At 41.3% G+C, this 13,753-nt stretch overlaps 1 protein-coding gene across 1 annotated transcript in view; it reads left to right on the forward strand.

The window, feature by feature from the left end:
* The window catches only part of DDX10 (DEAD-box helicase 10), a 323,849-nt gene that overhangs the window by 183,133 nt on the left and 126,963 nt on the right, over positions 1 to 13,753 (forward strand). The window contains exon 14 of the mRNA XM_084613019.1: positions 13,277 to 13,390. Within this exon, the coding sequence (XP_084469145.1) occupies positions 13,277 to 13,390 (114 nt within the window). The remainder of the gene's footprint in view (positions 1 to 13,276; positions 13,391 to 13,753) is intronic.

Genomic DNA, 13,753 nt, shown 5'->3' on the forward strand with positions numbered 1-13,753 from the left:
AACTTAGGATGTCTCCACATTGACTTAGTTTTGACTGGAAATTTGTAATATAGTTTGCTCCTCAGAACTCTACCTTAAGCAAATTCTTTAGGAAGTCATGCTCTTGCCTGCTAGTGGCTTGGGCATCAGAAGGGATGTCAGTGCTGCTAATACTGACAGCTCATGGAGCTTCGGTTTTTAGCTTAAATGATAGATCAACTGCAGTTGAATCTAAGGTTCCTCGCTAGAGTGCCCAGCAGGGACACAGATCTCAAAGTCTAACAGATGTGTATCAGGACTGTAAGTTACAGTCTGCAAAAAATTCAGATGGTGACTTAATCCACTTTAACTCTTTTAATGACCGATTTTAAAATATACTTGCTTAGTTCTTGTAGATTTTTACCATATTAGAGACATTTCAGGCATACTAGTTTTCATAAATACATTCTGGTAAGATAATATACATTGAATATGCTGATAAATGAGAATTGTTTATTTGTATACTTAATACTATAATATTTATACTGTGGTTACATACATGTGTGATAATTCCAGGTTAAACATTTGGTTGCTTCCAGACACTATGGATTGCAACTTTCACTGAGAAGACATTGAAAATTATTCATGTATCCCACAGAATTAATGGAAATGTATGTTTAAAAAAGAAAAGCAATGGAAAATGCATTGTACAATGCTTTTTTCTTTTGAGACAGCTGCAGCTTTTAAATCAGAGTATCAACATTAATATTCTTTTCTCTATGAATATGCAGCAATTCAAAAGCCATAAAGGATATGTCTACACTGCAAATATCCAGCTGACTTGGCTCAAGGGGCTGTTTAATTCCGGTGTAGATGTTCGGGCTTGGGCTGGAGCCTGGGCTCTAGAACCCTGCGAGGTGGGAGGGTCCCAGTGCTTGGGCCTGAACCTCAATGTCTACACTGCAATGAAACAGCCTCCTAGCCCAAGTCCTGCAAGCGTGAGTCAGCTGGCATGGGCTAGCCGTGGTTGTCTAATTAAAGCATTGACATACCCTAAGTGAATTTTGGAGGGTGGGGAGGATCTTTTCACCTCTGGAAGTTAGTGTTTAAATTGGTGGCTTATAGCAAGAGCTGTGTTGAGGGCAGAAATCCTGCTTTGTGAAGGATTTTGAGATTTCAACATTTGTTTTGATTCCAGTTAGTTCAGTGGTTCTCAAACTTGGGGCGCCGCTTGTTCAGGGAAACCCCTGGCGGGCCGGGCTGGTTTGTTTACCTGCTGCGTCCGCAGGTTCGGCCGATCGCGGCTTCCACTGGCCGCGGTTTGCTGCTCCAGGACTATGGTGACTGTAGGAAGGGCGGCCAGCACGTCCCTTGGCCCGCGCCACTTTCTGCAGCCCCCATTGGCCTGGAACAGCGAACTGCGGCTAGTGGGAGCTGCGATTGGCCAAATCTGCGGACGCAGCAGGGAAACAAAGCAGCCCGGCCCGCCAGGGGCATTCCCTGAACAAGCGACACCCTAGTTTTGAGAACCACTGAGTTACTTAAACCCCTATATTTCAACAGGCTCTGAAGGAAAACTTTATATAAAAATTTATTTTGTTTTAAGTCAAACGCAACATTTCCTTTTTTATTTTCAGTTACATGTATAATACGTAATAAAATTCAAAACAAAGTCATTTAAAAACAAAATAGAAACTTTTCATTTAACAAATGTTAAAACTGGGTGTCTCAAAATTGTTGGAATGTTTTTCTAGGTTTTCTCCAAAATGAAATGGCTGGAAAATGGTTGTGTTGAAGTTTTTTCTGATCCACTCCACTCAAACTTTTTATTTTTTGGATTCCAAGGTTGGCAAATCAGCACCTTCCTTCCCTGTTCCCTTATGATATGCCCTGGCACAGTTCCCACCATCTTTTTTTCCTGTCCACATTCTCTTTCCCTTCTCCCCACATATCTTTTCTGACAGTGTTCCACTTACCCCTACCTTCTACCCAGTTTTCTGTGCTTTCTAATCCCCTAGTCCCTGCTTTCTGGAAGACTGTACGCTGGCCGAGTGGGGAGACTAGGGATGCTTTTGAAGCTGATTTAAATAGCATGGGAGCAGAGAAAATCTTGCAATGCTGCATGAACCTGCTCCTCCCATGAGCCAGCTTCACTATGGGGCACTTCAAGAGAGTACAAGTGGAGGGAGACCAGATGAGTGTCTTTCAAGCTTTTTTTTTTTTTTTTTTTTTTTAAAGTGGACAGTAGGATGAGTCTTGGGTCAAGCAGTCTCTCTCACCCCTGCTACTACATTCCTGTGCATCATGCCTTTTCCTTGATTTTTGAAGAACTATCTCTAGGGGTGATAAGGTTGTTCAGTCTTCATGTCCATTCAGCCTTTGTCATCTTTGCTCAGACTGCTAATGAAGAGTGCCAGCTACCATGGTAGGATTTGTAATATGAGGAAAAATCTCTTCTGGAATGTACTTCTAAATGTATAAAAGAGCTGGGTACAATGCATGCCCCTTGTGTAAAACACACATGCATAATAAATTCAAGAGCTAATAGTATTTACTTTCTGCAGAAAATTCAAAATTTAAATTTTGTAAACATTCCAACATTTTGTGATGCCTACGAAAAAAGAAAATAAGACTACTGTATTTTTGCATAGGTCATTAAATAGCTTGTCAGATAAAAACTTTTAGCCTTAATTACCTCAGCTGGATTTGAACCAGTGTCTTGGGAGAGATCATATAATTCTCTTTTCTGATCCATCTGGTGGCTCCTGTTTCTGCCTCTCTCCGCTAATATATGCTAAGTATAAAGAAAAAAATTGATCTTTTTGAAATAAACAAGATGAATGTAACTCATCTGCATTTAACCAAAATATCTCATGAAACAGCAGAGACAAGTTCATAGAATAAACCTGTTACAGAAAATTCCTTTCACTTAACTAGAACTTGCAGCTAATAGGCCATATTGTTAAATGGAAAAGACAACAAGTGTGTTATGAGTTAAAATGCTGGGATCTTCATCTTTTGAGTTTGGTTCTTATCAGCCCCACCTAGTTTAATTCCATCTGTTTTACTGACATTAATACCCTGTGTATTAAATTAAATTAAATGATGAGCACTAACCAGACTTCTGCATCCAAACACTCATAAGCTTTAAGGAAAGTTAGTTTCAAGCTTTAGTTCTTTGACCCACCACTACTTGAAGAAAACACCCTTCCCCCAAATAAACAAAAAAAACAATCAAAACAGGTAGTTAACACAATACAATTGTCTCCCAGTCCAGGGTTCTCCCATATTCTGGTGTTTCCATGGATTTCTGTGTTCTAAGGAATGATCTAAATCTAGGGAATAATTTGGTCAACTGCTGATCTCTAGCTCTTTGCGTACCAAGTGATTGTCAATATTTAGTATAGACCCAGAAGTTATGAAAAGCTGTTACCCCTCAGAAGTTTCATGTATTAGCTGATGGTGATTGTTGTAATCTTTTAGAAAGGTACAAGAAGTATATTTGTTGTCTCTTATAAGAATAAGTTTCTTTACAGTGAAACATTGGTTGCTCTCAGATCTAGGCAATGCACATATTGACTAGTTTGGTTGCAAGTAAGTTCCTTAGGATTTATATGTGCTTGGTGTAGAATTATTGAAATACCCTTGATTGTGCCATATCTGCATCTCTGCTGGAGTTTTCCATGATACTAGCTTAGAAAAGCAGAGTTTTCAAACTGAGCAATCATTTGCAAAATTCAGGATCATGTCAGCCTTAATATTTGACTGATGCTTTTCAAAGTTTGTACTGTAGCAAATAGAGCGGTACATGAACGCTGCTGTTCGTCTTTTGAATACAAATCTGGCTGGATCCTCATCTTCACAGTGTTCAAGTAAAGGCTAATCACTGCTGCATACCTTACAGAGCACTGATACCTAGCAAGTTTCTAGGTTAGCACCTACAGATTTCAGATTCTTGTTTAAGTTGTTTTAAAAAGCACATAACTTGAAAATGGAAATAAAGTCTGTATCTTAAATGAGGTGAGCACCATTTAAAAACAAAACAAACCGTTGTTTTTTAAAGCCTGGAGATGAAGGTTTGGAGCATTTTCAAACCCTGGTTCCACTTCCTCTATAGAAAAACTTCTGGCCATGCCTTGTCAGACAGGGCAGAGCAGCCAGGGGAGGACCTGGGACTATGGAGCCAACTTGATGATGAGGCCAGATTTCCATTACCAAATGGGGCAGGAGAGTTCAGAAAAGTGCAGAAGTAGAGGCAAGATAGATGAGACATGATGGCCGCTGCAAGCGGCTCACCACCAGTCGTCTGGTCTGCCTTTCACAGAGTCGTTGGGAGAAGAGCAGAGGGTATTGGCTACCCAAGCTCTCCTTTGCTTGTACTGACACTGAGGTTTGGGGGACTGGGCTTTGAAGTTTGATTGCGTTGCTTCTCATTATGAGCTCGAGACAGGGATGTGAGGAGTAGCCAAGCTGCGTCTCACTGCTGCTTTCGTCTATGGGAATCAGTAGAAAAGGGCTGGGAACTCAGCCATATTCTTCCTTCTCCAGCACAGAATAAGGGAAGAGGGAAACTGGCTAGTAAATGGTTTGGTTCTTGCAGTTCCATGGGGACTGAGTGGGAATTAGACTGTTTCAGGCTTGATAGAGAAGGCACAGCCAAGTGGTTGAAGGACATGGACTCTCAAATACCTCTGATGGAAGTCTCTCCTGAGAGCCAGGGAACTATAATGTCAATTAGTTTAGAATCAACGGTGGATGCTTTACAAGGCACAAAGATGAAGACACCCTGTGCCTCTTCCTGTGATTTGAAGACTTTCTTTGGAGAGACTGTGGCAGTTTCTAGGAGGGAAAGAGTTGTGAGAACTATATACAGCTTAGACAGAAGAGTTAAACTGCAGTGTGATATTCAGTATGGGGATATCTTCGCTCTCACTGGGTAACATCTTGGAGAAATATAAAAACAAGTGTGTGAAATTGAATACCAAATCCATTTTAAGTTCTTCAGCAGCAGTTGCTGTTGAATGTTGGGTAAAAATAATATGAAATAGTAATGTTATGTGGCTTCTGAAAAATGAGAGTTCATGACCTTTCTTCCCAGGAATATGGAGGAAAAATCCCAAGACTGCAGGAAAGCAATAGCACATTTTATACCTACCATGACATAAAGTGATTACTCCATCATGACAACTTAGCCTGGCATTGGACAGCTGCTGTGTTGAAAACACTATGCTCATTTTTACAGATTAACAGGCTGTAAACATTGCCTTACCCAATGACTTAGCATTAAGTGAGTTGGAACAAAAGATGAAAATTGATTTTTCAGTGCCCACACTTGGCAGTTTTCTAGCAATCAAAACTTCAAATCTGAAGCAAAGGTACTGGAAGGGACTGTAGGTGGTCTGACACTAAATTGATGAGGCCATAAAAGTATGTACCCAAGTAGATAAATTGGGAATTGTTCACTGAGTCTGGTCTTGGCGCTCCAGGATTTTATTGAAATGTGAACAAGCAAAACAAGCAACTGGAATTTGTGTTCGGACCATTAAACAGTAAAAATAAATACTGGTGCTCTCACTTCTACAGTATCCTCCATTGATAATCATATTGCCGTGGGAACTTCTGTGGCAGAGCCAATACAGAGCATCTGTAATATTGTAGCCAAGGAAGTTCTACACAATCAGTAGCTATTGTGGTGGTGGTTTTTAAATGAATGTCTTTGGGAATCCTAAGCTACTGATTGTGTAGAACTTCCTTGGCTACAATAGTACAGATGCTCTGTATTGGCTCTGCCACAGAAGTTCCAACGGCAATGTGATGGTTTAAAAAGAGTGGAAATTCTGAGATATCTTGCTTATGGAATATTTTCTCAATAAAAATTGTATTTTTAAGGGTGATTAAGTTTGGTCTCTAAAAGCCTGGGGATATCTTTGTTCAGAAACCTCTTCCTTTGCCTGGGGTTTGGTGTAGAAAAAACATAAGAACATCAGAATGGCCATATGGGGTCAGACCAAAGGTCCATCTAGCCCAGTGTCCTGTCTTCTGACAGTGGCCAATGCCAGGTACCCCAGAGGGAATGAACAGAACAGGTAGTCAAGTGATCCATCCCCTGTCATCCATTACCAGCTTCTGGCAAACAGAGGCTAGGGACACCATCCCTGCCCATTCTGGCTAATAGCCGTTGATGGACCTATCCGCCATGAATTTATCTGGTTTCTTTTTTGAACCCTGCTATAGTCTTGGCCTTCACAACATTCTTTGGCAAAGAGTTGCACAGGTTGAACATTACGTGAAGAAATACTTCCTTTTATTTGTTTTAAACCTTCTGCCTATTAATTTCATTTGGTGACCCCATGTTCTTGTGTTATGAGAAGGAATAAATAACACTTCCTTATTTACTTTCTCCACACCAGTCATAGTTTTATAGACCTCTACCATATCCCCCCTTAGTCGTCTCTTTTCCAAGCTGAAAAGTCCCAATCTTATTAATCTGTCCTCATATGGAAGCTGTTCCATACCCCTAATCATTTTTGTTGCCCTTTTCTGAACCTTTTCCAAACCCAGTATATCTTTCCAACAGATCTCTCAAAGTTAAGAACTAGATTTTTTTCATGAGAAAACTAAAGACCTTGAATATCTACAGTATAGTTTAACTTCATGATTATATAACAGGATTCCTTAATTTCCTACTTTTTGTGCTTTTAAAAATCTAATTTTAATTCTAAACTATTGAATAATCCAGCAAAAAACATCTGGCATGTACATGTGTAAGAAAAAATAAAATGTAGGCTGCCGATAAATAATCTAGTTCTGTAACTGTCTGCATTTTATAGAATTTTGTTAAAGAAATTCCAATTTGAATCTACCTTCCAATACTTAGTAACTCTGTAGTATTTTAAAGATTCTAATTCTTGCCACACACCTGTAACGTCATTGAACAATCACTCCCACCTCATACATGGAAACACAGAGACTGGGAGGTTTTAGGGACCTGCATTTCCAAAGGTGCTGAGTACCTGTCCCTTTCTTTAAGGTAAATTGCAGTCTTGGATACTAAGCATGTCTGAAAATAGGATCTGGTTGTACTTTTGGGTGCCAAACTTGATGCACTTCATCCTGAAGATTTTCATATTAGTGACGGGAAGTAGAACATAGATGTTCCTAACTCATTCCATGGACCATGCTACGTCTGTAGCTTACTGAAGAACAGTGTCTTTTTTTTCCTAAGAAGATGGTGCTTAATTGCTTCCCATTTTCTGTTGTTGATACTATAAACCATACAGTCTTCTAGTGAGGTGAGATTTTTGCACATTTTTTTCTTTACTGTTTTTCCTTTATCTCATAAAGTAATAACAATTTCAAAGCATGTGCTCATACCCCCTGCAGACATAGTCTGTTCTTGTTTGAAGGCTTATTGGTTTAGTTCATAGGATCCCTTTACTACTTGATGTAATTCTTTTCTCTTGTCTTTCTGTGTTGTTGGCGGACATTACTTGGCCGCGCTCTGATATGCAGTGTTTTCAGAGTTTATGTTAGAGGGTTTGCCCAGGCCTAATTTTTAAGCCCACCCCAAGCCCCCCTGACCTGAGCCAGAGAGGGTTGAGTGGTTTGCAGTGTGCCCTTCTCACCGGGTACCACCCGTTGCTGAACTAGATGTGCTGCAGAGTGAGGCACTGCAACTCCTTGGCCTACACTCTTTGCAGCGTGCACAGGGCAGCAAGGTGGCAGTAGGGACAGGGCGCACTGCCACCACTGCAATGACCCCATAGGCAGTCGAGGGTCATCGGAGGCGACCTGACCTGAGCCCAAGAAGACTGCGTTGTTTTCTGACCCAAACCCCAAACTTGTAGTTAGGTTCTGTAGTGTTGCAGGAAGCTCTAGTTTGTAGTACTGCAATTACATAAACCTATTCACAATAATAGTTGAGATGCTGTGGCATTTTTTCCTCTCAATTTACATTTCCTTTCTTGTCTATAATGTGTTTTTATGAACATTTGACTCAATACTATCTGTTCTATTAAAAAGATACATAGAGAAACATGCAATTATATTGTTGCAAATATAGCTTTCTTAACATAGCAAACATGCTATCTTAACATATATAAATATGCACTTGCACTTAAAAATAAACATACTTAAAGGGGTGGGAATGAACTTTATGGCTCAGCTCACTGGTAATGGATAAGCCTCTTGCTTGTGGGCTATCAGTTTGAAGCTAGAGAGAGTGCAATAATTACTCTTGGGGGAATTCCACACCAAAAAATTAAAAGTTCTGCGCACAATATTTTAAAATTCTGCATATTTTAGTTGTCAAAATAACACAATTTAACCACTTCAATTTCAATTATGTTGGTAAATTTTTTCAAAATACCTGTTAGCAAGTATGTCTAACAATACAGGACCCCCCCCACCCCCCGCGCGCAAAAAATATACTCAGGAAATATAAATAAATCTATTTGATAAATAGATTTCTTACTAGGCATATATATACAGAACTTTGAGTAATTCATTTACATTACAATACAGAAACATGTTTCCTGTACCCCTCAGAAACAGTGCAAAGGCTTGGGAGAGTCAGGGGTAACGGAGGAGCAGAGGAAAGGAGCCTGGGAGTGAATATGTATGGTGGTTGGGTGTGGGTGGGAGAAATATGGAATAGTTTCTTGAGGGGAAGGGAGGAGGGTTTGTTAGGGAGTTGGGGAGCTTCCCCCATGCAGACTCTGGCTGTCCCCGAGCCTCTCCCATTCAGTCAAGCACATCTGCCCATGTGTCCTTGAATCCCCCCATCCCATGTGGCCCTGGAGCCCCCTTCCATTCAGCCCGGGCTCAATGCTGTCACCCCACTAGCTCCTGAGCCTAGGACCCAGTCTGTCCTCCCTCCCCCCTGCCTATGACTAGCCCTTCTGAGCCCCAGTCTGTGACCCCTTAGCAGCCCTGTGTGCCCCACCCCACTCTGCCTCCTAACCTGGCTCCGTGGGCAGGCTGCTGTAATGAATACTTATCAGAATATATCAAAGCACTTTGCAAAGAAAGACAGGTTCATCCTCATTTTACAAATGGGAAAACCAAAGCACAGAGATGAAGTCCAGGGTCACTCAGCACAGCAGTGGCAGAGTTCAGGCTAGAACCCAGGTCTTCAATCCGCTATACTCTTTGAATAGGTTGGCTATAGTTCAATTCCCACGTTACAGGTGGTATTAACTGGCACCATGCAGCAACTAAGGATTGAATTGGGCTTTTGAGAGCTAGCTACCCTCTTACCCCTGAAATGTTCTGTCTGCCTCATGCCATAATGATGAGTATGGTATAAGAATAAAAGTAGTGTGGGGAAGCTCGTGCTTATATGTTTTGTGGATAAATAGGATGTCAGTCTCTAGGGTCTGTTAATCTGGCATCTTTCACTAGCACTGCATTTACCACAATAAAGTTAAAAGAATCACTTATTGAAACTTTGCCAAATTTTCTAACTCTGCACTGTATAAGAAATGTAGCCTTCTTTTTTTTTTTCTTTGCATACCTCTGTAGGACTCTCAATACTGGATACCGTATAAACGTACCCTCACTTCTTAAAGTCTGTCGCACAAATGAAAAAAGGATTGCACCACTATGCATGCTGAAAAGACCCATTGGAAGCTATGTTCTAGCAGTGAAGCTTGTGAGCTAGAGAAAACGTTTCCCCCCCTGATCTTAGCAATCAGGCAGCTAAACCACACCTCACAGATTCAAAAATTTAATTTTACAAAATCAAATAACTGTTGCATCTATTCTGAAATATGTTCAGTCACATAGCAAAATAAATGTAAAAATAATTAGCAAATAAAAGTAACAGTTAATATGGAAAGCAGAAAAATAGTAAAATTACTATATAAAATGTTAAAGTAAAAATAGCGTTTTAGAGAAATTTGTGTTTTAGCAGCTTGAAGTAGATACATCTTTAAGTAGTTCATCCAAAGATTTCCTATTATTGTATTGCTTACCTGGTTTTCTTTGCTGCATCAAGAAAAGCTGGATAAAGTAGGAAATCTTCTGCAGCAAACTAATGCTTTTCAGGTTAGTTTAACAAAAATACAGTGGCTCACTTCGTGGCTTTGATTATTAGTGTGAATTACAAATTCAAAAGTGCTTTCATGTTTGCTTACAAGTGCCACAAACCAGAAGAGACGAGGATGGCGGTTTCTGTCCACTGACAGAATATAGAACAGCAAAGAACCCGTGAGGGATAACTAGGAGAGAGCCCAGAAAAGCCCTATGTAGCAGGCACATTTGACAATCTGTGAGGACAAACCGTCTTGCTTCTCCATATAGTCTTGTGGTGGACTGTATATAGGCTGATACTTGAGTTCCAGCCTATGGCTTCTCCTTTAAGATAAAGATGAATAGAATTACGGGGTACTGGAACAATTTGTATAGTGGGGGTGCTGACAGCCATTGAACCAAACTGTAAACCCTTTGTATGATGGAAACCACTTCAAGCCAGGGGGTGCGACAGCACCCCCAGCATCCCTAGTTCCAGCACCTATGTAGAATTATGCTTGTGCGGAGCCTGAAACACATTGCATTTGTAGGGCAAGTGATGAGATTGAGGGAAGGCACACCTTGCTAAGCTGTTAGGGAAAGGAGTATAAGACAGGTTAATAATTGCTACATAACACAACAAAAGTAGGTGACAGCACAGCTTTTCAATACTACTGCTGCTGCTGCAGTTACTAGTTGTCATAATAGATGTGGTTGCCATCTGATAATACAGTACATTAGCCTGTCGTAAACCATTTTTCCTCCAGTTTTGCTAAGGTTGTCATTTTTTATTTTATGGTGCATTATTTTCAGTGTATTAGTGTACTGACCATGAGGAAGATTTACTTTCTCCAGTGAATTTTTGTATTTCCCTTTATATTTAATGTAGTACAGTAAGTGCAGTATATTACATAACTAAAAATTTCAGGTTCTCCTAACCATTGTTTCCTTCAGATTTATGCGACTCTTTTTCTCGCTCTTGTCAAATATTGATACCAGTTTGCAGACAATCCCCACTCGGGTGAATAGTGGTGTCTTTCAGGACACTGGTTTTTCAGGGATGATGAATGATATGTATGTATACTTCCTAGTGAGTCTTAGTGATCCATTTTGCCATAAGATGATTGCTCTGCTGGCAAGTGTCACTTGATTCTGAATAATATGTCATTCTGTGTCACTTGATACCTGAATAATATGTCTTTTGTATTTAAAAACACCCTCAAAATTACTGAGGTCTGGACCTCACATCTTATCTGATTCTATGCCCATGTAATCCTTCCTGCTGGATGGGAGCAGATTACCTGTGAAATTGAAACAACAATCTTAATAGTTGTAAAGGTTTGGACTCACCCCTGCGGTGCCTCCTGCTGGTAGAGCACCCTCTGCAGGCTGGTGATCTGCCTTACCACCGGCCCCTGTGTCCGTCCCAGGAGCCAGTGCCCCTTTCTCTTTACTATCTCCCTGGCAATAGCCCCACACTCTCAGGTTCTGGGTCTCCCCACCCAGGGGAACCCCCACCCCCTAACCCCACCTCGCCTCAGTTTGGGCTACTGCAAGTCCCCTCTTAGCCCCTTGTATCGGGGACAGACTGCAGTGTATATGCCACTCATCACAGGCAAGGGGGTTTTGAACCTGCTGCCTCCGCCTACCCATGGGCTGCCCCTCTGCAACCCTGCACCTATTCGGCCTGTAGTCAGACCTGCAGCCTGAGGCTCTCCAGGCTGGAGCTCTCAGCTCCTCTGGCCCTTCCCAAGCCCTGCTCCAATCTAGGTGTCCTACTCGGCACCTTGCAGTAAAGCCCTTTTCCCTCTTACAGGCAGAGGGAGACTGACTGGGCTCCTGGCTCACAGCCTCTTATTGGGGCCAGCTGGGCCTGATTGAGCTGACCACAGCTGCAGCTGCTCCCTTAATCCTGCTGGGCTTTTCCCCACAGCTCCAGCCCTCTCCCCAAGCTGGCCTCAGCCCAGTCAAGGCTAGAGCGGGTAACCACCCGACTACGGTAGTCAACATTAACTATTTCACTGTTGATCACTTCAGCAGAAACCTAGGATAATGTGCTTATTTCACCAGTCCAAACTACTCAAGATTCTGAAAGTCCCAGCTATTCCCTACCTGTTGGTCAAAACCTATCGCTTCCCTTTCTTCCAACAACTTCTGCAATGTAGTTGTTTTATCAGTTCACAAATCTAAAGCACAACAGACAGAAAACATGGGTATAGCATAAAATAAATGGTCAGGGTTTGTGCTGATCGACTGTATTGTTACCTTTTCTAGATAGCGCTGCTCATTCCATGTGGTAGTCATGGGAGAACATGTAGGGACGTGTGGATGGATTTTACTGTTTCTAATGTTGTAGTTTTCGTTTCACTGGTGTCCTTGGAATTTTCTGTTGCACTCAGAAAGCTCTCTGTTAAATGGGATGAATCTAATATGGCAGCTAGATGCTGCAGGGGTTGGAACTGCAAACATAAATGCTGTTTAACACTAAATCTCCACACTTTCTCTCAGCTGAACACTCCCATGCATATGTTCATCCACTTCTTACATACTGTGGTTGGAGCTCAGGAGGGAAGGGTTGTGGAGCTGGAGAGTTCCTTGATGGCCATTTGTCCCACATGATTGGGGGGAGCAGCGCTGTGGGTGGCATCCAGAACCATCGGGTCTACTCATCCCTTCAGGTACCTGAACTACTGCAAAGTGTGCACAAGCAGACCCGTGGTGAATGCTGCAGAAGTAGGTGGACTTGAGTGTAACACCAAGGTCATGGTACCAGTCAATGTAAGGTAGTAGCTATAGAAGCAGCAGTTGCTGTTTGCGGTTTTCCTGTCATGAGAGAGAGGAGGAAGTTGCTCAGGCCCTCCATGTCAACCCAACTATTGTCTGGCTAGTCATGCTGATGAGGGAAGCCAGTGGCTTTAGCCAGTGATATTCAGTCTGTATCTAGATTGTGCATTGGCTGTTGCCATATATAGGCAGTGAGAAGGGAGTCTATCTCACAGCACCAACAAGTGAGTGTGACTTGGAGGGTCCAGGTTGTCTGGTGCCAATGGGATATAAGTTACTTAGAACACTCTAAAGATATTTGTTTTTTATTATATGACCTGATTCAAGCAGTTGCATCTATGCAAAAGTACCTTAGCCTTGTTTATATTAGTCATCCTATTCTAAAACTCACCTATAGTGTGTATGTTTTGGCAAATAGCTTTTTACTTAGTACCATAAACAGAAGTTAAAGTTCAAATCCTAGTGTAGTCTTTTTTGACAAAAAGTAACCATGTTCTCTCCCATCTGCTTTTTTAAAATACAGAATACCTCGAATTCAAAATTGAAGAAGAAAGCTACTAAAACCAAAGAAGCCAAAAAAATATTGAAGAGGAAATTTAAAGTCAACACAAAAATTGTCTTTACTGAAGATGGGGAGGTAAGATCGGTTCAAAATACACAGCAGACACTGGTGGTAGCTGAATTTATATTTTCTGTGAAAACAAATATACTTCAAACTGAGTCATAGACAGTGCTTCTGATTTTAGGTTTTAACTGGGAAACATTAATAAAACCCTCAATTAAAAAAATTGTGTTTATCCAATAAACCACTGGAAAAAACGTTGGAAATAGTTACTTGTTTCTGAGGACTTGTTGCGAGCATTACTGCTCCATCTAGACAGTGGTGTGAATTCTGAAGTACACTAACATGTTGTACATTAATTGGTCCATGGAGACCCTGCTGGTGTGCACTAAAGGTTCCCTAGTGTGTTTTAACGTAGGACTGTTTGAAACAGTACTA

The sequence above is a fragment of the Lepidochelys olivacea genome (genome assembly GCF_965140295.1).
Source record: "Lepidochelys olivacea isolate rLepOli2 genome assembly, chromosome: 1".
NCBI lineage: Eukaryota > Metazoa > Chordata > Testudines > Cheloniidae > Lepidochelys > Lepidochelys olivacea.